Here is a 22980-nt window from a genome sequence, read left to right on the forward strand (position 1 = left end):
CTCCTGTGCGCCTGGGACTGGGCAACTGGGGGGGGGCGCTAGGCAGATCTTTGCACCCCGGTGCCGCATATACTTAAGACAGCCCTGATTAGGACCTCGCTCGTTTTCCATTTTGGGGCTAACGAAACATGGGTTGCAGTAGTGGCATACATAAATTGCCTTTTAGAAGAACCACAGCCCTTTCCAGCAGCCATGAAGGCCCATCTCTTGTAAAATCCAGATCAGCCCATGGTGAAAACTATGGACCCTGTGACACAGGTCTAGATTAAAAACCAGCAGCACCCTTGTCCCGGCACATCTTTAGAGCATAGATATGGCCCTTCAGATGTTGTTGCTCTGAGGTGGTGGGAGGAGGACTTCAACAACATCTTGGAGGGCAGCAAGTTCCTGACTGGCCTTTGCTTCACACTCTCCCTGAATGGCCGGAATGTGGCTTTGAGCTGCTCTAATAATGCCTCTTTTTGTGGGTTACGATAGCGGAGATTAATTCTTGCACTTTCTTTTTGATGTTCAGACAATAGATAGCTACTGAAAACAAGCCAAAAGCCATCTAGAGTTCATAGGTAATGTTCTGCTTTTTTTTACGGATGGCGTTTGGTCTGACTCATAGTCCTTCAAAGTGGCAAAGTTTGGAGGATAACATCATCATGGCAGCCTTGAACTGATCTTGCCTGACGCTGTGGTTTTTTGACAGTTGCTAAAAAGCTATATAAATGAAGGTGGAAATCTGAATTACTGCATGTAGGCAATAAATTATTGCAGGATCCTGTCTGGAAAATGAGCACCAATTCTGAAGCACTGCATTAGTTTGCCACCTATTTGCACTAACTTGTCTTAAGTTCCGCTGTTTGCCTCATATATATTCCGGTCAGCCTCCAAGCGTCTCTTAACATTCCCATCTACTCCACAAGTGCATTTGAAATCTTTGTTAAGATGGGCTGGAAGTGAGCAGGAAATGAAACGTTCCTGATTTAAAATAGCTTCTGTATATTCTCTTGACTCTCTCAATGTGGCACACAATTAGAATGTTAAAAGAAAGGTTCCCCCCCTTAAAAAGGGGGTATTAGAAGAAACAAAATTGCCTGTAATTTCATCTATAGGTTCCTTTCACAGATCTTTCCATGTGTTCATTAGAGAAATAATATTAATACTGCAATAACTGTAAGTGATTTTGCTAGAATGCTTCTACATCACAGGTCTTTTGCATGTACAAGGTGAATGAGAATCAGGCTACATAAACACCATACATTTATAGTGCACCCCCCTCAAGAATCCTGGGAACTGTAGTTTACCCCTTCACAGAGCTGCAGTTCCCAACACCCATAATGAACTACAGTTCCCAGGAAACTTTGAAGGAAGCAAGGTGCTTTAAGTGTGTGGCATGTGCACAGTTTCATGTCTAATCCAAATGAAAATCTAAGTACCTCCATGTATGTAGCATACTGATATTCAGCAATCTATAAGGAATCATTAGTATTGAAAAAGTTGTCCTTTATCAACACTGGAGCGAGGCCTGCAAAGGAATGCTTGCCCATCTGTCACAGGAGTGCTCCTGTTCAGGGTTCCAGCCAGATAGTCACATTCTTTTCCAGGTTAAGAATAGACCTCTGGAACGAATTAAGTACTTAACCCAAGATACCACTGTATTAGGAAATTGAGTCTTGCAATAGAGATTCAAACCACCACCACCCCTTTTTTTGGAACTCAAGTATCAGTTCAGTTTGAGTCTTCCTAATCTGCGGTTCCCAAAACAATATGCAAACCCAAAATCACAGCTACATTTTGAAATCTGCTCTTCTCCAAATGTTGCGATGCAGTTCTCCAACAAAAACAAGGTGCACAAAGCATATAACAGGAGAAACCTGCATAACTGCCTACATTACAGAAAATAACATTGAAATGCCTTACATTCGGAAAAAATGCTTGCAAAAATATGGAGATCAGGCAAAACTGCGCTCACCAATGTACATTAGAAATGCACACTAGAATGCTGGTGAGGTAATAAGTATATTATTATTATTATTATTATTATTATTATTATTATTATTGCCAATTCATGCAAAATAGGGGAGAGGAAGTATCTCCGGTTTTGGAACTGACAGCCCCCTGCCCCCTCATCAAGATCATTGAAAGCCTACCCAATACTGTTTGGCAAGTAATCCATAAAGTTAGAAAAAGTAAAAATTTATTTATTTTTGGAATGGGGAGAGCCAAGTTGTTCACTCAGTGCGCATACTGTACTCTGCAGCACACAGAATTAGCAGTAAAACGCTCACCAGAGGACAGCTAATACATTTTGAAGGAGATTAATAAATCAACATCAACAATACGTTCAGTTCCATTTATTACTGCCAAACATTCCTGTGGCACTTTGTTTTGAAAAGTATTCGAAATGCAGCTGGAATCTGCAAGCAGAACTGCAGAATGCAAAACATCTGTGTGTGTTTTGCCTCTTAAGAACAAAACCCCAAACCATCCCTGTGTCTCTGAAGTGATGATCTCCATGCCTTCCTTTTTTCTTCAGCGGTAACTACTCTGGCAAGAGATGTAGGTTTCTCAGATTCACCCACAAGTGGCAGGAAAAAAAAAACTTTCCCTGTCATTTCTTGTTCACAGCTTTAGCCGGAAAAAGTGGAGAAGAGAGATGCTCTGAGGAGGGGAAAGAGGAGATTAGTGTTCACACATCTCTTTGAAACATGGTGAGTCTCCTGTGACTTTAGAGGAAGGAAGCTGGTTTACACTGAACAGTTGCTGGTGGCAGCAGCAGGGGGAGTCTTTCCTGTGTCAGGCCATAGCTTTTTAATCTGATGCACACACAGCATGGCACAGCTGGCTTGCAACATCCAGCTAAACCTATAAATCTGTGGAAATAAAACCTCGCTCATTCAGATAGATAGATAGATAGATAGATAGATAGATAGATAGATATTAATGATGTATGGAAGTGAGTGGAAATGAGAAGTGAGAGCTGGACCATAAAGAAGGCTGATCGCCGAATTGATGCTTTTGAATTATGGTGCTGGAGGAGACTCTTGAGAGTCCCATGAACTGCAAGAAGATCAAACCTCTCCATTCTGAAGGAAATCAGCCCTGAGTGCTCACTGGAAGGACAGATCATGAAGCTGAGGCTCCAATACTTTGGCCACCTCATGAGAAGAGAAGACTCCCTGGAAAAGACCCTGATGTTGGGAAAGATGGAGGGCAGAAGGAGAAGGGGACCACAGAGGACGAGATGGTTGGATACTGTTCTTGAAGCTACTGTACTAGCAGGAGTTTGGCCAAACTGTGGGAGGCAGTGGAAGACAGGAGTGCCTGGCGTGCTCTGGTCCATGGGGTCACGGAGTCAGACACGACTAAACGACTAAACAACAACAAATATATATGTATATATTCCTCTCTTTTCTCATCAATTCATTCCTTCTGTTGCTCACTTTTTTGGGGGGAAATTCCTATTTATTTTGTTGTTGTTCTTATGTTTATTTAATCTCCTCTTATAATAAAGAGTTAACACATACAAAAACCCAGCAGTTCCATTTAAAACAGAACATACTCATGGCAAAGATGCATTCATCCAGCTGGGAATGCCTGGCGGAACAGTAATTATCTCCACTTGCTTCTGGGAAGTGCAGGTTTGATGTTAACATTTGGGACCCAATGCTGTAACATAGCAACTATTGTGTAAAGGGCCTGTTTTGGCACAGTGACCTGTAAGGAGGCCGACATGGGACTGCAAAGCTTTGTTTGCCTCATAACGCTACTATAGCCTATAAGCAATTCTTCCTTTCCACTCATTTTCTCCAGATACAAAAAATAAGTTTGGCTAGGTCAAAATGGCCTTGGGAGAGGAACAGAAGTGGAGGATCAGTGTCAGGGAACCGCCATCAGCTCAGAGGCGAGAGGTGGAAGGGCAGTTGTGTTATAGGGAACCTCCGAAAATCTTGCAAAGCAATTCCTCCTCTGGCGAGGAGGGAAGCCCCACTCTTCACTGTAAATAAAGGTAAAGGGACCCCTGACCGTTAGGTCCAGTCGCGGACGACTCTGGGGTTGCGGCGCTCATCTCACTCTATTGGCCGAGGGAGCCGGTGTACAGCTTCCAGGTCAAGTGGCCAGCATGACTAAGCCACTTCTGGCGAACCAGAGCAGCGCACAGAAATGCCATTTACCTTCCCGCCGGAGCAGTACCTAGTTATCTACTTGCACTGTGTGCTTTCGAACTGCTAGGTGGGCAGGAGCTGGGACCGAGCAACAGGAGCTCACCCCGTCACGGAGATTCGAACCACCGACCTTCTGATCAGCAAGCCCTAGGCTCAGTGGTTTAGACCACAGCGCCACCCGCATCCCTGTAAATAGTTTGCACTAATAATAAAGCCTGGAAAAGACAGGTCGGAGTCTTGCCTGTTTGCTCTCGAGCAACCACACCAGTAACTGACAATCAGTTTCCAAGGGAAGGGCTAAGCATGGCTCCAACTACCCTGCTACACCCTTGCTAGCATCCCTGAAAGAGGCTACTACGGACGGTGGGTGTGGAATTCACTGCCGATTGTCATGACGACTATAAAATGCAGTCCATAAGCAGATAGCAATCCTAATTTTGTTCTATCCCACCTTTCCTCCACAGAACTCAAAGTGACGTACATGGCTTTTCCTCAGGGATTCTTCAGGCAGATCTCACTGGAATTCAGTTCCAGCACCTCTCAGGTGGGCACCATTGCTGTTATAAGAGAACATGGTGAGTTCTGGCACCTCTTATTCTAGAAAAAAAAATAGCACTGGCTCTCCTCCTCTTCTTCACAGTGGTACCTCGGGTTACATACGCTTCAGGTTACAGACTCCGCTAACCCAGAAATAGTGCTTCAGGTTAAGAACTTTGCTTCAGGATGAGAACAGAAATCGTGCTCTGGCTGCACAGCGGCAGCAGGAGGCCCCATTAGCTAAAGTGGTGCTTCAGGTTAAGAACAGTTTCAGGTTAAGTTTGGACCTCCGGAACGAATTAAGTACTTAACCTGAGGTACCACAGTACTGTTATCCTCACAACCTCATTGTGAGACGGGCCAGTCAGTCTCACCTAAGAGCCAAGTGCTGGGATTGTCTGTAGTGGCTCTCCGTCTGTGGAATGGTCTCCCCAGGGAGGTTCGGCTGGTGCCTCCATTATACATTTTTAGGTGCCAGGCAATAACGTTCTCTTCCACCAGGCCTTGCGCTGATTTGACATCCGATGCCCTTTTAGATGTGTTGCCAGGGGGCAACAGTTTGTTGCTGTTCTTGATTTTATTATCTATTTTGGGTTTTATATTGCCATTTTATGTTGTGAACTGCCCTGAGCTCTACGGATGGAGGGTGGTATGCAAAAAAATAATTTGAACCCTGGGTTCCCTCGATCCCAGTCCCACAAAGAACAGACAATCTGCCTTGTTTAAAACAGTAATTCCCATGGACACAATGGCTTCTACTACAGCGCTAGGATATTGTACCTGATGTTTAGCTATTGCTAAAGGGTACAGGGGTGTCTATAGTGCATGTTGTTGTTTTTTGCAAGAGAAGGGTAATTTTTTTTCAGGGGGACCCAACAAACCTCTTCCTCCTAGCCAAACAAGGAAGCCTCTGTTGAATCAAAGAGCCTTCCATAAGTGGAGAAACACAACTAGATATAGTGGTACCTCAGGTTACAGACGCTTCAGGTTACATACACTTCAGGTTACAGACTCCACTAACCCAGAAATAGTACCTCGGGTTAAGAACTTTGCTTCAGGATGAGAACAAAAATCGTGCTCCAGCAGTGCGGCGGCAGCCGGAGGCCTCATTAGCTAAAGTGGTACCTCAGGTTAAGAGCAGTTTCAGGTTAAGAATGGACCTCTGGAACGAATTAAATTCTTAACCAGAGGTACCACTGTATAACCTGTCATGTGGAGTGTCAGACATTAAATGATATTTGTTCAAAAACACGCTGCCTATTTTTGGGTTAGCCAGCATTTAGGGAAGCAGCTGTAAATGTACAACTGCTGATCGCCACGGAGTCGTCAGAGTTCTCCGTTAACTACACAACTCCTTAACTTGAGAAATGCACTTAAAATAAAAGCAAGGTTCTGTATTACTGATTTTAGTCAACTAGATTGATCAATGGTGACAATACTCAGCATCAATTTCATACTGTGATCAAGGAGTTGCGGTGACTGAGTTTATCATAGCAACAGGGAAGTCCCGTATTATCAGACCATAAGACGCACCTAATTTTTGGAGGAGGAAAACAAGAAAAAAATTATTCTGAATCCCAGAAGCCAGAACAGCAAGAGGGATCTCTGCACAGTGAAAGCAGCAATCCCTCTTGCTGTTCTGGCTTCTGGGATAGCTGCGCAGCCTGCATTCGCTCCATATGCCGCACACACATTTCCCCTTACTTTTTAGGACGGAAAAAGTGCGTCTTATAGACCGAAAAATACGGTATGTTATCTCTTGGCCAGGGAACATGGTCCATTATTCTAATACAATCCAAGATTGTATCTTTAAGGGATAGCAAAATAACTGATTTTCAAGCATCATTTCAGACTGGTTCAAAAACTTTATGTAAGAAAGATTGAAGATTCAGTAGTTATTCCAACATTCAAAAGCTAACCAATAAGTTATTGTGCAGACAGTTTGGTTTACAAGCATTCCATTGCTGTAAAGTTGACCAAAACCCCCCAGCTAATCTTATTATTAACCAAGTACCTAAAAACATACAGTTCTGTAAAGAACCAGAGCCTAAATAAGCTCTTATTAAAAACACTGCATAAAATCAAGTATTTTAATAAAAACATTTTGAGGTAAGATTAGGTTTCTTGATTCATCTGTCTTATTTAATCTAAAACACCTTCTTCTTACAGGATACCTGGGTTTTTGACTGTTAGGCATTTTCCAGTCAGACTGGCTCAAAATTCCAATAGTTTATAAGAAACAGCATATTCACACTTTGAGACCACTTTATCCAAGGACTAATTAAACATGGAATTCTATCCCAACTTGTACAAACATGAGAATCAGTTCCGAAGTAGATCTTGCAATAATCTTATCACCAAATGAACAGGTTGTGTGAAGGCAATTAGTCTTCAGATCCACTGGATTCTACATTGTCTCTTTAAAAGCATAAGCATTAGCAATATTAGCATCCCACAAAATGCAGCTCCCCTAGGAAACCAAAGACCCAAGAACAACAGTTACTGCAGTGAACAAAGGTTCCAATATAACTACTTGAGTCTTTCCCTAACTTTTCCTACGTTTGTTCTTTTCCTGGGTGTTCGTCGTTGTTAATTATTTTGGCAAAGTCCACTTCATAAGGTAGAATAAAATGTGAAGATATCCTACGCAAATCCTTCCTATCACAATGAAAAACTGAGAAGCTACAATGTATGGGTTCTGAATGCTGAAGTAGCCGAACTGCAATTTTGCGACGTATATTATTATTAAGAATGTTGAAACGCTCGCTGTATGTGTAGAACACCATTTTAAAAGCTCTACATTCTTAAAAAAAAAAAAAATTAAAATCCAGTTTTAAAATGTGTTTAACATTTGTATATAGAGAGACAAACACCTTATCTAAATATATAAAGAACAGCATCCAACTAAAATGTACAATGTTTTCTCTCCCCATCCCAGCAAAAGGCACTACATGGTTTAAATTGTGCAAACGTTTTGAAAGGTGTGGTGCAAGCAAAATCTGTGTTTGCTTGCTAAACCTCTGTATTCCTTATCTTTTATAATATACTGCAAAGTATTGCTTTTAATTGCAATTGTGTCTGGCTTTTGCAAAGAAGAGAATGCTGTCAGTCCACAGAATTGCAGATCTCTTTTATTTTCTGGTTGAAGTCTTCAGGTTGATCAGCATACACATAATGACCAGCACCAAGGATAGCCTATGGAAGAGGAGAAGGGGAGGGGGAATCAATTTAAGGTACTTGCAAGAAAAAGAGCTCTTCCTAGCCAATGAAGTGATTAAATTTAAGGTGATGTCAACTAAGTCATACACTCGTACCTTGGATCCCGAACACCCCAGAACTCAGATGTTTCGGCTCCCAAACGCCACAAACCCGGAAGTGAGTGTTCCGGTTTGTGAACATTCTTTGGAACCCAAACATCCAACGGGGCTTCCGCGGCTTCCGATTGGCTGCAGGAACTTTCTGCAGCCAATCAGAAGCTGCACTTTGGTTTCCAAACGTTTTGGAAGTCGAACGGACTTTCGGAACGGATTCCGTTCGACTTCTGAGGTACGACTGTACTCAGAACAGATCCACTGAAGTAAATTGATTTAAGCTACTTACGTCTATCAGTGACTTTACTCTTAGAACGGCTTCATTGGCGATCGCCTACGAAAATATATCCTCCCCCAAAATCCACATTTTTACAACAGCATGGGCAAAAACTCAGGTCAAGGGTTTCTGCCTTTACTTGCAGCCCCAATGTAAAAGACCCAACTATTATCCAGTTCACGCTTGCTTTGACACAGGTGGCTCTGTAGAGCCATAACTTTTTAAGGTTCTGAGCTAAGCAAGCCACTATCACCCCCCTTTTCCAGTTTGGGATACCAGCACACTGCTGAAAATTTGCACCAGCATAATGATAAGGAACCAAGTCACTGTTCACACACGTAATTTTAATTTCAACTTGAATTCTGTCTCCAGCTGATAAAGTCAACAAAACCAAACAGGATGTAGGAGGAATTTGTGACAGGAATACTAAAACGCAAAATGCTTAATTCCTTCCTTCCACCCCGATTTTCTCTTTTCTCTCTGACTCAACTTTTTCTTTAGATTGTAGTGCAGCAGGCAAAGGCTCTATTCTCTCTATTTTTGTGCAAAACTCAGTACACAGGAGACACTTTTAAATAAACAAACTTCATTTAAATAAATTTTAGAAACAAGATGATGGTATTCTTGTTTATGATCTCCCTGCCCCCGCCCCCCACAATCACAAGTGCTTAAACTAGTTTGCCCCAAACAGCAACTGAAGCTGTAAGAGTAATTTGATGTAGGCAAAAATCACTTTTAAAAAGGAAATGCAAAAGTTGTGTTACTCTTCAGGGGTGTTTCTTACACGTACTATGCAAAAAATTGGGGGCGGGGATAAATTAGTTTTAGATTTATTGGGTTTTTCCTATGGCAATTGTCAGGGAACTGACATCAGAGCGAGAGGCGGAGGCAGGGCTCCAGAGCGATGCCGGAGAGGGGACCAGCAGGGGGGAAGGAATTCAGCGTAACACCAATAGAGAAGAGAGGGAGATGGAGGAATTGGTGACAGGGCTCCGAGACCCTTCACCCGAATCTAGTGGAGAGAGCGCTGGCACGCCCCTGCCTTCCCCTTACTTGCGCAGACGCATTCCGCGCAGGGAACATAGGAGGAGACTTGGCGTCAAACAGCTTTTATGCTGGAAGAGGTTCAAGAAACGCCCACTGACGGATTCTGCAAGTGACTAACAGGTCACGGAGGGCGAGCTCTGACCCTAAGCATGGTTGGGCAAGCAATCTAACTAAGCTGAAGGCAATTTACGCACAAGTAACCCCACACAACCATTACAGCAATCATGCTGAAGATGGATAGAATAATATCCTTGAGGCAGCATTCACATTTTTGATGTTTGCCGCTGGCTGTGGCAAGGTGTATCTGTGTAAGTGTAGTGGCCTAACTTGCAGAAATGGCTCTTCCCAAACCCGAAAGATTTGCAAGTGTTAAAGGGTCAAGGGCAGAAATCCTCTTCACCCTTATCTGTTCAGCAAGGGGAGTTTAGCCAGCATTACTGTAACCACGGATTCTCTGCAAAAGGGAAAACGAAGTTCTGAATCAATCTAAAGGACACATATTACATTTTGCATTTATGCATGAAAGGTAGGGAAGTCTTACAGTAGTGCTGGCAAAGCGTTGTAAAGGGAAATTTCATTTTTCATTTTGGGTTTTAATTTTACGCTGCGATCTTACAATCCTAAAGCTGTCACTGAAAGACGAGAGGAGCAGGCAAATTCCGAATGGCAAACACGGCGTCTAGAATGTCCCACTTACTATCGTTTTCACATATGAATTTGGTCGCAGAGACTGGATGGTGGTCCCCGAATTGCCATCTATGCACGATCGTGCTCCATAAATCACAGTGATAGGAATGTCTTGGTGCATGTGGGCAATCCGCTGCAGCATCGGTCTTTTCGCCCATCCATAGGGAACCGTCATGTTTTTGAAAGCCGTTTCACCGCTTAAAAGATATCAATGAAAAACGAAGCTGAATTTTCGGGCACAGAGTACCTGGCCTATATCAATCTGCTACTCCCTAACACCACAGTTCTTGTTTTTTTAAAAAAGCCTTCTCTGAGTTTTGTCATACATGAAGTATATTTAAAGTGAGAATACACATCAAGGTTTGAAGCTTCCCATTAGCACAAACATCCATACAAAAACGCATTTCCAGAAATTACAAACGAAGCAGCAGCTGATTAATGCTTTAATAAGCACAGCAATAATGCAGGAGCCTTGCAAGTATAGCACAGCAAAAAAAAAAAAAAAAAAAAAAAAAAAGACATATTGATTCTTAGGTGGTAGTACCCCCATCTCTCTCTCTCTCTCTCTCTCTCTCTCTCTCTCTCTCTCTCTCCAAGGATAAGTTACAGGTAGGTAGCCGTGTTGGTCTGCCATACAGTGGTACCTCGGGTTAAGTACTTAATTTATTCCGGAGGCCTGTTCTTAACCTGAAACTGTTCTTAACCTGAAGCACCACTTTAGCTAATGGGGCCTTCCGCTGCTGCCGCGCTGCCGGAGCACGATTTCTGTTCTCATCCTGAAGCAAAGTTCTTAACCCAAGGTACTATTTATGGGTTAGCGGAGTCTGTAACCTGAAGCGTATGTAACCTGAAGTGTATGTAACCCGAGGTACCACTGTAGTCAAAATGTGTATCTGAAGAAGTGTGCATGCACACGATAGCTCATACCAATAACAAATTTAGTTGGTCTCTAAGGTGCTACTGGAAGGAATTTTTTTATTTCCATGGATAAGAAGCAGCTTCCTCGGGATGGAGTGCTTAAAATCGTAAAACCATGGAAAGTGTACAGCAAATGTTCAATCAAAATGGCGCCAGAGGGCTGGCAAAGCAACCTCAAGACCTCTCATCCCAAAAGTTTGCTGAGCTGAACAGCCCCCAGATGATTAAAGTGAATTTTGTAACCCATCAGCTGGATTAATTAATGGCAAAAAAGCAATTTATTCTACAGTTTACTAAATATCACAACAGAACGCCCCATTTATTATATTAAGCCATGTAGAAGACAAAGTTGTACTTTGGTCCCACTTAACTTGCCCTGCCATCTTTAAACAGGAAATTCTAATCTTTCCAGGAAGTAGACTTTGCCGGCCTGCTAGGGCAAGAGATTTTTGCACGTGTAGGGAAGCCCGTAAGAATGCCTCTTATGCATCCTGGCTGGGCAAGGATATCACGGTCAAGGTTATTCTAGCTGGCAACCTACGCTACATCACTTGCGCTGCCCCATGTGCTGCTACTGCTGTGAGCATCTAGGACTTGCTAACATATGCTTACCTTGGCGACTGCACATTGCAGTGGTAGATATATTCAGTGACCGTGTCATCATCAAACATGGACGAGTACTTTCTCTTGAAGTCGGGCCTAATGCGCTGTACAAGGCTCAATCCTGTCGTGAATCAAGGCGAAAAAGAATTAGAACCTGGCAGGTGGGTGCAGGGTGGTGCTTTAAAAATGATCAGCAACGGTGCTTCGCAGCTGTGGATCGTCAAGAATGAAGATCTCCATTTCTCTATCCGGAGTGATCTGTTCCACCACCCAGCAGCTAGAAGACAAATGGTGGGCTGCCGGCCTCCAGTATGTGCCCCCGTCACCGATTACCCGCAGCCTTCAACACCAATGAGAATGCAGCTCGCAACAGTTTTGTCATCTTAAGGAGAATTAAACATGGCTGATCCTGATCCCCATCTCCGTTTTACTCTAGTGAGAGAGGCACAGGCCCGAGCAATTAGGCAGAGTGGTAGAATCTGCACATACTGAGCATCACTGCAGATGGCAGTCTCCTCCTCATATAATGGAATAAATACATCGTTACAGCATGTGAGTTAGCTGGAAAGCAGAAGCAGTTAGGGAAGGGGTGCTTATGCTCAGCTTAGGCCAATGCACCAGCTACAGCTGTTCTTGGAGTGGGACAGCCAGGCTTCGGCTGTCCATTCTCTGAACTGCCACCTGGACTGCTGCGATGCACTGTTATGTGGGGCTGCCCTTGGAGACTGCCCAAAAGCTGCAGCTAGTGCAGAATGCGACCGCTTGGATGGTGAGTGGGGCAGCCCATTGGGATCATGTGTCCTAAAAACACTGCACTGCCTACCGCACTAGACTGCTGGTGTGGGGCAGATGGGGACTGAAAGCTCCCCTAAAGTCTAAGCTATTACATTTTCAGAACTGATGGCAGATGGTAATCCCTTTGTTAAGGAGGCAATGGCACCAGCACAAACCATTAGCTAGCACTCACCAAAGGGTCCTGCTATTCTGAGACCAGCCAGTGGATTAAATGGGCTCAAAACTGCTCCAAGTGCTTTGATCCAGATTGGAATGGGCCTCTCGTGTTCGGCACTGGAAGGCCTCTCTGGGAAACCCCACGGCTCCACTAATATGAGATGTTTTGCTCTGCAGGTATAAAAATTAGGACGTTTTGTCAATAGGAACACATATATTATAGTACACGTGGTATTTTAGAGCCAGCATCACCAAGTGTATTTTTACCCCAACTTAGCTTTCGGATGAAATGATTTTAGGTTGCTCCTGCTCTTAACACAGAACAAAGCTCTGCCACCTGCTACTGCCTCAACTCCTTTTAAGTATTACCCTCCCCTCCCTATAGAATAAATGCCCCAATTTCAAGAAACAAAAGGAGATTATGGGCGGTCAAAATTTAAAGGACATTTACTGCGCAGCTGCTAGTAGTATTATGCAACCCAGAGTATTTCCTACAGTCTGTGCAAATCTGTGCTTTAACCTGTGATTAGAGATAGCTAGCTATGATTCTATGTGACACATAATCATATACGTGCAAGGGATTTTCTTGGAAGTACATGTGTGTAAGATGGCAGCCTTGCTGAACTACTAAAATGTCACATCAGAATAGTCTATACACTAGCCAATCACTAGGTATATGTCATTAGAAGATCTCAATACAGCCAAGTACTAAACAGATCTCCATATAAGCACTCTCTTACCACTTGCATACTCTAGAATAACATTTGTAATTGTCCAGCCATATATGATCTGGAATTGGCTAAAGGTGATAAAACTGCATGAAGAACTAAGATATATATTCACTAAGAGACAAGCAAGGCTCAATTTTTCTTCAGAGTGAAAAGGGGTGCATCTCCAACTAGCTGTTTTTATCGCATGATACAAAACTGATATTTGTGCAAGGAAAGTCACCATCTTCATAGTGATATGTTAGTCTTTTATGTTCCATTAGTGTTCGCTTCCTCAGCCAATTAGAATTAAAAAAGCAACAAGCATTTGCATGATCGTCCACTAAAGCATTCTTGCCTGCCTGCCTTTCCAGCTTTTTTCTTTTTTAAAAAAATAAAGATGAGCAACAGCATTCATCTAGACAGCTTAGTAAATTTGCATTAAATTTGTGGAGCTTACATCCAAGAAAAAAGGCTAGGATTGGGCTGCAAATAGAAGTACGCTTTTTTTAAAAAAAAAAAATGTGGATCACCTGTAACTATTCTTGGCATGTTTGATTCCAGCACTATACCATTACTGGTAAGAAACTCTTTTTCCTGAATACTATTACAGCCACCTGGTATGAAAGGTACTCATAGCTAATAAGCCTGAACATCACATTTTTATCACGGATGCACAACTATCAAATCATACTTCATGCATCTGTATTTCATTTCTTAAAAGCCTGCCAGAAATATATCCCAACTAGTTTCCAGATAGTTTCATTGGGAATTGCCTGTTTAAGATTTGCATTCTGTAGCATTTAAGGAAAAGGTCAGCCTTCCTTCTTTACATAGAAAACTTCTCTTAAACATACTTGTCCTGCAGCATAAGAATGGTATTTACGTACTTCCTTTAAATGTAAAGCTCAACTCATTTTGCAAATATTTGTCCTTTATACTCCAATCCTTTGGGTTCGTCAGCATTCTAGTTCTTGAGAGATAGTGGTATCTGCCCAGTTAAACACATCAATTTCCTTAGAATATATGACATTCCAGAGATAGCCAAAGCAAATCATCATGTTCTATTTTAATTTCCAAAAACTGCCTACTTATTCAGCTCCAATGTTACACATTATAAGGTAGTGGGTTAATCCAGCAATTGCTTCTATAGCTCTGTAATAGAGCACATGCTTTGGAAAACAAAAATCCCAAGTTCAATGCCGATTATCTCCAGGTTGGCCTGGGAAAGACTCCATTTAGAAACCCTGGAAAACTGTTGCCAGTCAGTGCAGGCAATACTGAACTATATGGGCCAATTATCTCATTCAGGACACGGCAGCTTCTAAGTGCCTATGACGAGAACCAATTGACCATTTGCCACAGCCACTGGCTAGAAATGAAAGCGGATGCCTCCAAGGAAAATGAGGTATGATCTATGTAAAAGCATGAGCAGACATTCATGTTACCACCAGATACGGTTATGTGGATTTTACAGCACCCCAAAATTTTCCCAGGTAAGCCCCACCCTGCATAACTGACCACAAAACACGGAACATGCACACCATCTGAATGGCAATGCCCATCAACTTTTTTGGGGGGGGCTGGCCCCCTCAAATATTTTATTTGGGGGGCTAAAGGAATTGGCTCCTATGACTGAGACCATCCTGCTAGGAAACACATGCAAGTAAATAAGCAACAATACTATGAAAGTCATTGAAGAGTAGGCATTTACAAAGAAAGATGGAATTGTTTTGCTAACTTGCATGTGACCAGTTCTAGGTACCTGGCAGCCTTGGACAGGGTTTCAGTTCTGTTCAGACACTGCAGCTTTAGGTTAGCCCATAGCTTCTTGCCTTTGCTATCACAAACCCATCTCCCCACTCCACCCCCAGTTCCTTTAGTGCTAACCTGTGGCCATCCAGAGGCTGTTGGACTCTTGATTCCCATCACCCCTGACCACTGGTCATGATGGGGCTGATGGGAGCTCAAGCCCAACTACATCTGAAGGACTACCAGCCAGCCCTGCTGCTGCTATTATTATTATTGTTGTTGTTGTTGTTATTATTATTATTATTATTATTATCTGGATACCACCCTTCGTCTGACGATCACAGGGTGGTTTGCAACATAAAAACACAAAATGAGAACACGAAATACCAAACCAAACCAAAAACCCTCCTTTAGGTTCTGTTCTGTAGTTGTGCTCAAGCCCAGCTCATAATTCAAGTAGCTAACACAGAAATGAGTATGCTATAGTTACTGTCGTCCTGCACTTGTTATTCTGCTATGTAACTAAAACATGCTTTCTCCGAAAAGCATTTAAAAAAAAAAAATCCTGGCAGTGTGACTGCATGCTGGTAACGTGACATGAGGCTGTGTAAAAACAGTGGGTAGTCTGGCTACACCACAACTTACAAGTACTCTGCGGCTACACCCTGGACATAAAATCTAAGGTACGCTGAGAAATTTGAAAGTAGAAAACACCCTACATTGCATGCAAGTGCAATCAGAGGAAAACATATGATGCAAGTTAAATACAATTTGCATTTTAAGTTTAAAGTTATGAAACTAGTTTTTCAACAATGCTCTATCTCAACCTCATTAGAGAATGTTTTCTAACCAGACCGCCTCATACAGGTTTGACAGTGTTATGCTGTCAAACCTATAACTGAATTTCAAATGAAATGCCGGAAGAACTTCCGCTTGTCTATTATTTTCAGATACCTTGATGGGTACTTCAGTGAGTAAGCAGCTGCTAGGAATCCTCCCAGGTTGTGCCCCAGTAAAATCATTCTGTCCAATCCCATTTTCCGCCTCCATTCTTCAATCGATTCTACAAACTGGTTTTCTGCTACTTCTGCGTCTGTGTCAAACTGCGGTCTACTGCTGCGTCCAAATCCCAACAGATCTAATGCATACACAGTCCTGTTTTCACAAAGGTCTTCAAAGTTCAGTGCCCAAAGTCCAACACCTCCTCCGAACCCATGGAGGAGGACAAGGGGAGTTTTCTGAGAGAGGCTGTGGGAGAACGTTAGCGTCCATATTTTGTTTCCATTGGATATGAAGACATACTGTTTACTGTATGTACTTGTGATACCTGAAGAAAGAGAATTGCAAATCTTATTAAACAATGATGCCTAAACAGCCCTATAAAAATAAGGGCGTTTATTACAGCATGTCCACAGATACTCCCACTTCCATCATAGCATTTATAACAAAATCAGAATGGCAGGGATTAGCGCCTGCCATAAAGGTGGCAGAGTTACGTTATGAGGCTCACATTTCTCCCCCTTTTGAGGACTGTGTAGCCTTTGCACAACTTACCAGACCTCATAAAGGCAATAATCTGTATAAGCCAAACATCCATCCCTTATGCTCTACATTCTCAAATGCTAAAGAGCTAAACACAGATAGATCTGGAAGGATATCAGGGTTACAGAGTCATTTTTTTAAATTGCTGATAAACAAAGGTGTGGTAGCTCATGAGCCTCCTCTTTTGATATGAACATACCTGAACCCTGAGATCATATTCTGAGGCCCTTCTTCGTGTGCCTCATTGAGAGGTCTAGTTGCAACACAAGAACAGGGCCTTCTCTGCAGTGGCTCCCTTCTGTGGAATTCCCTCCCCAGGGAAGTTCGCCTGGCACCTTCATTATACACCTTTAGGCGCCAGGCAAAAACGTTCCTTTATAACCAGGCCTTTGGTTGATCGGATTGATATCCTATACCCTTTTAAAACATGTTTTTTGGGGGTGGGGGCTATTGGGTTGCTGTTTTTATTTCTATTATGTATTTTGTGGTTTTATATTTTTATTCTGTGAACAGCCCTGATACCCCCAGGTATAGGGCGGTATATAAATTCAACAAATAATAATAATAATATATTGGATTTGTATAGTACTATACTTGCTTATCTTTTGTAAGTCCTTTTTGTGTTCAAATAAGAGATTGCACAAATGAATTAATTTTAGGAAAAGCTAAAGAAAAAAGAAGGTAGGACAATGGTCAAAAAGTGCAACAGTAACTCAGGACCAATCACACCAAAAGAAAAAGAAAAAAAAGTTCAAAGGCGGAAGTCATACTGCCCTACATCCTCAAAACTTTATTCACTGATGGTATTTATCTGGAGCAGATCTCACAAGAACTGCCTGTCTGGATGTGTAACTAGCATAACTCTGGTCCCACTCATTCTTCTTTTACAGGGAGGGGGAAAAATCAGCCTAATGAAAATTTCACAAAACCCTCAATCCCTAGCAGAAGATATCGACAACTGTGCTTTGAACAAGGCCTGATGAAAACCCCACATTCTTTCCACGGTGCTCACGTGTAGTAATTCCTGAGGTTTCTTACCACAAAGTGCTTACATTTCAATATTTTCTCTTCAGCATCCTTAAGATGTACCAGTGATGTAGGACACCAAGCAGGCAGCCAACTGGACAGCCATCCTGACCTAGAGTAATGAGAGTGAAACAACTGTATTAAACACTTATATGCTACTAACTGTAAGTAGGCCGTGTGCAAGGGATTAAGAGTTCTTGGCTAATCACTGAAGGAGAGAATTGGAAATTCATTTGGACTTGCATTTGGTGGCCATCACCAATACACTCAGCAATATCTAAAATATCTTACACACAGTGTTAGAAACTCAGATATATAACCTAGGTGAAAAATGGCTCCTTAAGCCAACTCTACAGTCGCCAAAACAGGATGTCTAGTTGCCATTTTGGGGCAAGACGGCCCTAAAGTCTTATTTTTCAAATGATGGACTGACTGTGATTGATGCTAAGTTAAACATCTGGCTAGTTCAGTTGACAACATTCAGCTAGGTTAAGAACTTTGAGAACTTAAAAAAGAAAAGTCACTTGATCCAGGGACAGGTCCCCCCCCCCCATACAGTGGTACCTCGGGTTAAGAACTTAATTTGTTCCGGTGGTCCGTACTTAACCTGAAACTGTTCTTAACCTGAGGCACCACTTTAGCTAATGGGGCCTGCCATTGCTGCTGCACGATTTCTGTTCTCATCCTGAAGCAAAGTTCTTAACCTGAGGTACTATTTCTGGGTTAGCAGAGTCTGTAACCTAAAGCATCTGTAACCTGAAGCGTCTGTAACCTGAGGTACCACTGTATACACACACACACACACACACACACACACACACACATATATTGGCCTATTACTACTATTCAAAACAGAAGAACAACTGTGAGCAGGTCAGTGGAGTGGGGTAGGTAAAGAAAAGCTACAACAATTAGCTATAACATTCACTGCTCCTGCTCAGGTTGCGCATAAGAAGCATTTTGCTTCCTTGAATTCATTCTGATTATGCAGATAAAATATAACTGATCAAATTCTACAGGACGAGGTATTAGTGTGTGAAAGCAGTCCAGGTCCCAGGCATGCACCTCCAGATGGTGGAGATGTCAGGCGCTATCTTGCAGCCCACGCATCTTCACTTGATCGCAAGTGGCTAATTTTGAACACTGCTTATACACCTTGCCATCAAAAGCCAGTGGCAGTCAAAGCCAGTTCTAGTCGCACAAACCTTAAGGACCGCAGATCACAACATTTAGTAACATCTGGTACCTCACAAATCAGTGATAATTAAATTTAGCCTCTTCAGGGGAATCCAAAAAGCACCTCTTGCATGGTGCCTACATCTGGGGTAAAAAACGTCTGCTGTGGGATGGTGGTTAGGAGTAAGGGCATGAAAAGGAGTGGTCAGGTCAGTGGAGGAAAGCAGGAAAACAACTGCCGTCTTGGTAGTTAATTATAGCACAGGGTAGGAAGAAACACTTTATCTCATTTATTTGTGTGTACACATTATTAGCTTGAATCATGACCTTACACAAAAGTTTTATGGCACAGGATATAAAACAGGTCACGTCCGAGGAAAGTCCATAGCCTTTAGTTATGCAACTGACCAGCTATGTGTGTGTTATGTGTGTGTAACTATACAACCCCCCCATTTTATACAATATGCTTTTTAAGTGCACCTATTGTCTCCATATATATGCATGCATGCATATGCTTTTTTATTTTTTTTTTAAAAAAACCACCACTCATAACATAAATGACAATAATTTTTACATTTATACCTAGCCTCCCTCTCGTCACGAGACTCAAGGCAGGGTACGCAGACTGGCCAGGCAGTTTCACGTCCAGACAGGCACTGACAAAAATCAGACCCCCTTAACAGCAGCGAGCCTGCTGTTATCTATCGCATACCTTCAGACCGTGCTCTGGGACCTTTGAAAAAAACAAAACAAAACCCCCTCCTGCCACCAAAGGCCTTGACCTTAATGCAACTTTTACACAAACAACTTATTTCTCAATCCTTCCTCCTGCTGCCTTCATTTAAACGTGCGCACGCAAAGGGAAATAAGTTTGACAAAGGTTCATTCTAGGTAACGAAGGCTAGAATTCTAAAAAGCAGTATGTATCTATGGAAAGCCACATGCACCAATAATGTACATCGTCAATCCCCCTTGCCCACTGGCTGCATCACACCTTGCCCGGAGGGAACTGGGGTGGTTTGGGGTTTTTTTTTTTCAGGGACATGGGTAGCAGGAAAGGGGTCAGAAAAGCTCAAGTTTGTGCAAAGAGCACCACATACAGCCACCTGGAATCCGGCCATTTTGTGTGTGTGTTTGTTCCTTAAAGCGCATCTGAAATGGAGTATAGGCAATTCTAAACTTACATGGTGGAACGTGGGTGGCGCTGTGGGTTAAACCACAAAGCCTAGGACTTGCCAATCAGAAGGTCGGCAGTTCGAATCCCCACAACGGGGTGAGCTCCTGTTGCTCGGTCCCTGCTCCTGCCAACCTAGCAGTTCGAAAGCACATCAAAGTGCAAGTAGATAAATAGGTACCACTCTGGCGGGAAGGTAAACGGCGTTTCCGTGCACTGCTCTGGTTCGCCAGAAGCAGCTTAGTCATGCTGGCCACATGACCCGGAAGCTGTACGCTGGCTCCCTCGGCCAATAAAGCGATATGAGCGCTGCAACCCCAGAGTCGGTCACGTCTGGACCTAATGGTCAGGGGTCCCTTTACCTTTAAACTTACACAGGGTTTACGTTCCAGGGATAAGTGCGTACAGCCAAAACCACATCTAGTAAAAACACACTGGGTTCAATGGTGGGCAGGACTGCCAAATTCTTTCCCCCCAGACTCCTGTCCTCTTAAAAAAGGTTTTTGTTTTTGCCAAGCATGTAAAACAGAATGCACACAAGTTAAATGCGCGTAAGTTGCATGTTACCGGACCAGAAAAATAGCCAAGTCTCTAAAATTTTAAGATCTAATTTTTTAAAGATGTACAAACATACATTTCAGAATATCTTGCATGCGTGGAAGCATCAGACAATTTTTCCCCAGGCCTGCAATCCACAAAGAGATTGCAAACACCTGCGTTATTAATGTATTGCATTGACTGCCTTTCTGTGCCAAGGTACCCAAGGTGGTTTGCAATTTTAAAGTATAGGCAACGCCCAATTGACGTGCATCCGATTGATGCATGACTGCGCATGTGTGCACCGCAGTGAACCAGAAGTGGCTGGAAAAGGGGGCACTTTTGGTTTGCTGTAGGGTGCTATCCTGCCACCAATATCTCTATCAGGGTTTCCCAAACTTGGGACTCCTGCTGTTTTCGGACTACAACTCCCACCACCCATAGCTACCAGGACCAGTGTTCAGGGGTGATGGGGATTGTAGTCCAAAAAGAGCTGGAGACCCAAGTTTAGGAAACTCTTGATCTATAGGAAGCCATTGGGGATGGTCATTAGAAGTCGTGGGGCAAGGTGTCACCAGACTGCTACTGGTGATGGAGTTTAAAGGGGATTAAGACAAATTCATGGAGGGGTTTATACTATTAGTCATAGCAGCTCAATGCAACGTCTGGGTTCAAAGCCAGCACATCACTGAATACTGGTTGCTGAGGGCAAAGGATAAGGATCACTACCTTCATACATTGGCTTGGGGGTTTCGCAGCAACTCTTGGTTGCTAACAGCTATGGGGATACTAACCTAGATGGTGATCTGATCTAGCAGGAATATATATATATGTATATATATATATATATATATATATATATATATATATATATAGCGAGTGACCACATGTTCTATTAAACATGTCAACAGCAAACCCTCAAACCTATCATCTCACATTTGTAAACATCTGTACTAATACTCTTAAGATTGTCTGTAATATAGGCAAGTGACACATAAACTTTGCAGATATTGCCTGAGTAGAGGTGGTACAATGAATCAACTGTGCTGGAACAGAGAAATCAAAGTCCATTGCTCACAGTCATAAATGCGTACTTCCTGCCCTCAAAATGTACATGCAAGTCACTCAATTCTTTTTTGTACCTGGATGTTACAAACCACCCTTTTCCTGTGCATAGTATCAGTTAGCCCTTCAACAATCATTAAAATGCCAATGCGGTCAAAATTTTAGTACTACAAATTATTTCACAGACTACTCAGGATGTCATATTGTAGCATATCTACAACAGTGGACGGCTAGAAACAAGGAGATATAGATGTGCAGGCGAAACACTTGATAATTTTCCAGATCTGCAGGCAGCCCCTTATGTTTCATGGGCTGTGACTCTGGAGAGTTCCCAGACCTTCAGGAGAGGCTTCTGGGGGGATGCAGGGGCTGTTTCCAGAGAAGAGAACTGAAAACTGCTCTGTGCATACACAGAGTACTATGCGTGACGTTCTAAACCCAAGTTTTTAGTAATATTGTTTTGCCTTGAGCTACTTTGTTTTGAAGTTGGGCTACGTATCTAAAATAGAATATGATTTTAAAAAGTAAACTAAAATATAGTTTTTAAAAAGCATCCAGTTTTTTGAAAGCACAGGAACAAACCTTGGAGGTAGCTGGACTTGAACTTTAGATATAGTTCATGCGCCTGTCTAATTTCATTTCTTAATGGGCCTGGCTATTTTCAAACACTGTGTTGTAGCCCTCCCACTCAAGATCCCCAGAAGCTGCTATTCAGAAGCACTCTGCTGCCAACAATGGAAGAAATATTGCCATCATGACCAGTAGCCACTGACAGCTTCATCCTCCATAAATTTCACTAATCCATTTTTAATCCTCCCCACCCTAAATTAGGATCCTCCAACAACAGATTCATCAGCACTACAATTAGCACAGTATGCCTGGGATTCAGCAAGGAGATGCAGACTTGTCACTCCTCCCATTAATAAGAACAATTCTCTCCTGAAAATGAGCAGAGTACGGAGTTTTATGCAACCCATCTGGAGAAAGTACATTCATATTTTTAAGAAAGATGTTCTTTATTACAGAGAAGGAAGTAATAATAATAATAATAATAATAATTTATTATTTATACCCCGCCCATCTGGCTGAGTTTCCCCAGCCACTCTGGGCGGCTTCCAATCGAGTGTTAAAAACAATACAGCATCAAGTATTAAAAACTTCCCTAAACAGGGCTGCCTTCAGATGTCTTTTAAAGATAAGATAGCTACTTATTTCCTTCACATCTGAAGGGAGGGCGTTCCACAGGGCAGGTGCCACTACTGAGAAGGCCCTCTGTCTGGTTCCCTGTAACCTCACTTCTCGCAATGAGGGAACCGCCAGAAGGCCCTCGGTGCTGGATCTCAGTGAACGATGAGGGGTGGAAACGCTCCTTCCGGTATACAGGACCGAGGCCGTTTAGGGCTTTAAAGGTCAGCACCAACACTTTGAATTGTGTTCGGAAACGTACTGGGAACCAATGCAGATCTCTCAGGACCAGTGTTATGTGGTCCCGGCAGCCGCTCCCAGTCACCAGTCT

At 42.7% G+C, this 22980-nt stretch overlaps 2 protein-coding genes across 2 annotated transcripts in view; one reads left to right on the plus strand and one right to left on the minus strand.

Moving 5' to 3' along the window:
- The window catches only part of LOC310828442 (uncharacterized protein), a 104231-nt gene extending 101018 nt beyond the window's left edge, over window positions 1-3213 (plus strand). The window contains exon 4 of the mRNA XM_083706142.1: window positions 2617-3213. Within this exon, the coding sequence (XP_083562268.1) occupies window positions 2617-2693 (77 nt within the window). The 3' untranslated portion in view covers window positions 2694-3213. The remainder of the gene's footprint in view (window positions 1-2616) is intronic.
- A 3323-nt stretch (window positions 3214-6536) lies between these two features.
- ABHD5 (abhydrolase domain containing 5, lysophosphatidic acid acyltransferase) overlaps window positions 6537-22980 on the minus strand; it is a 28261-nt gene continuing 11817 nt past the window's right edge. The window contains exons 2-7 of the mRNA XM_083706032.1: window positions 17539-17624; window positions 15899-16271; window positions 12502-12656; window positions 11544-11655; window positions 10024-10210; window positions 6537-7886 (exon numbers count right to left, since the gene is read on the minus strand). Coding sequence (XP_083562158.1) covers window positions 7797-7886; window positions 10024-10210; window positions 11544-11655; window positions 12502-12656; window positions 15899-16271; window positions 17539-17624 — 1003 coding nt within the window. The 3' untranslated portion in view covers window positions 6537-7796. The remainder of the gene's footprint in view (window positions 7887-10023; window positions 10211-11543; window positions 11656-12501; window positions 12657-15898; window positions 16272-17538; window positions 17625-22980) is intronic.

The sequence above is a fragment of the Podarcis gaigeae genome, assembly GCF_964106915.1.
Source record: "Podarcis gaigeae genome assembly, chromosome: 12".
NCBI lineage: Eukaryota > Metazoa > Chordata > Lepidosauria > Squamata > Lacertidae > Podarcis > Podarcis gaigeae.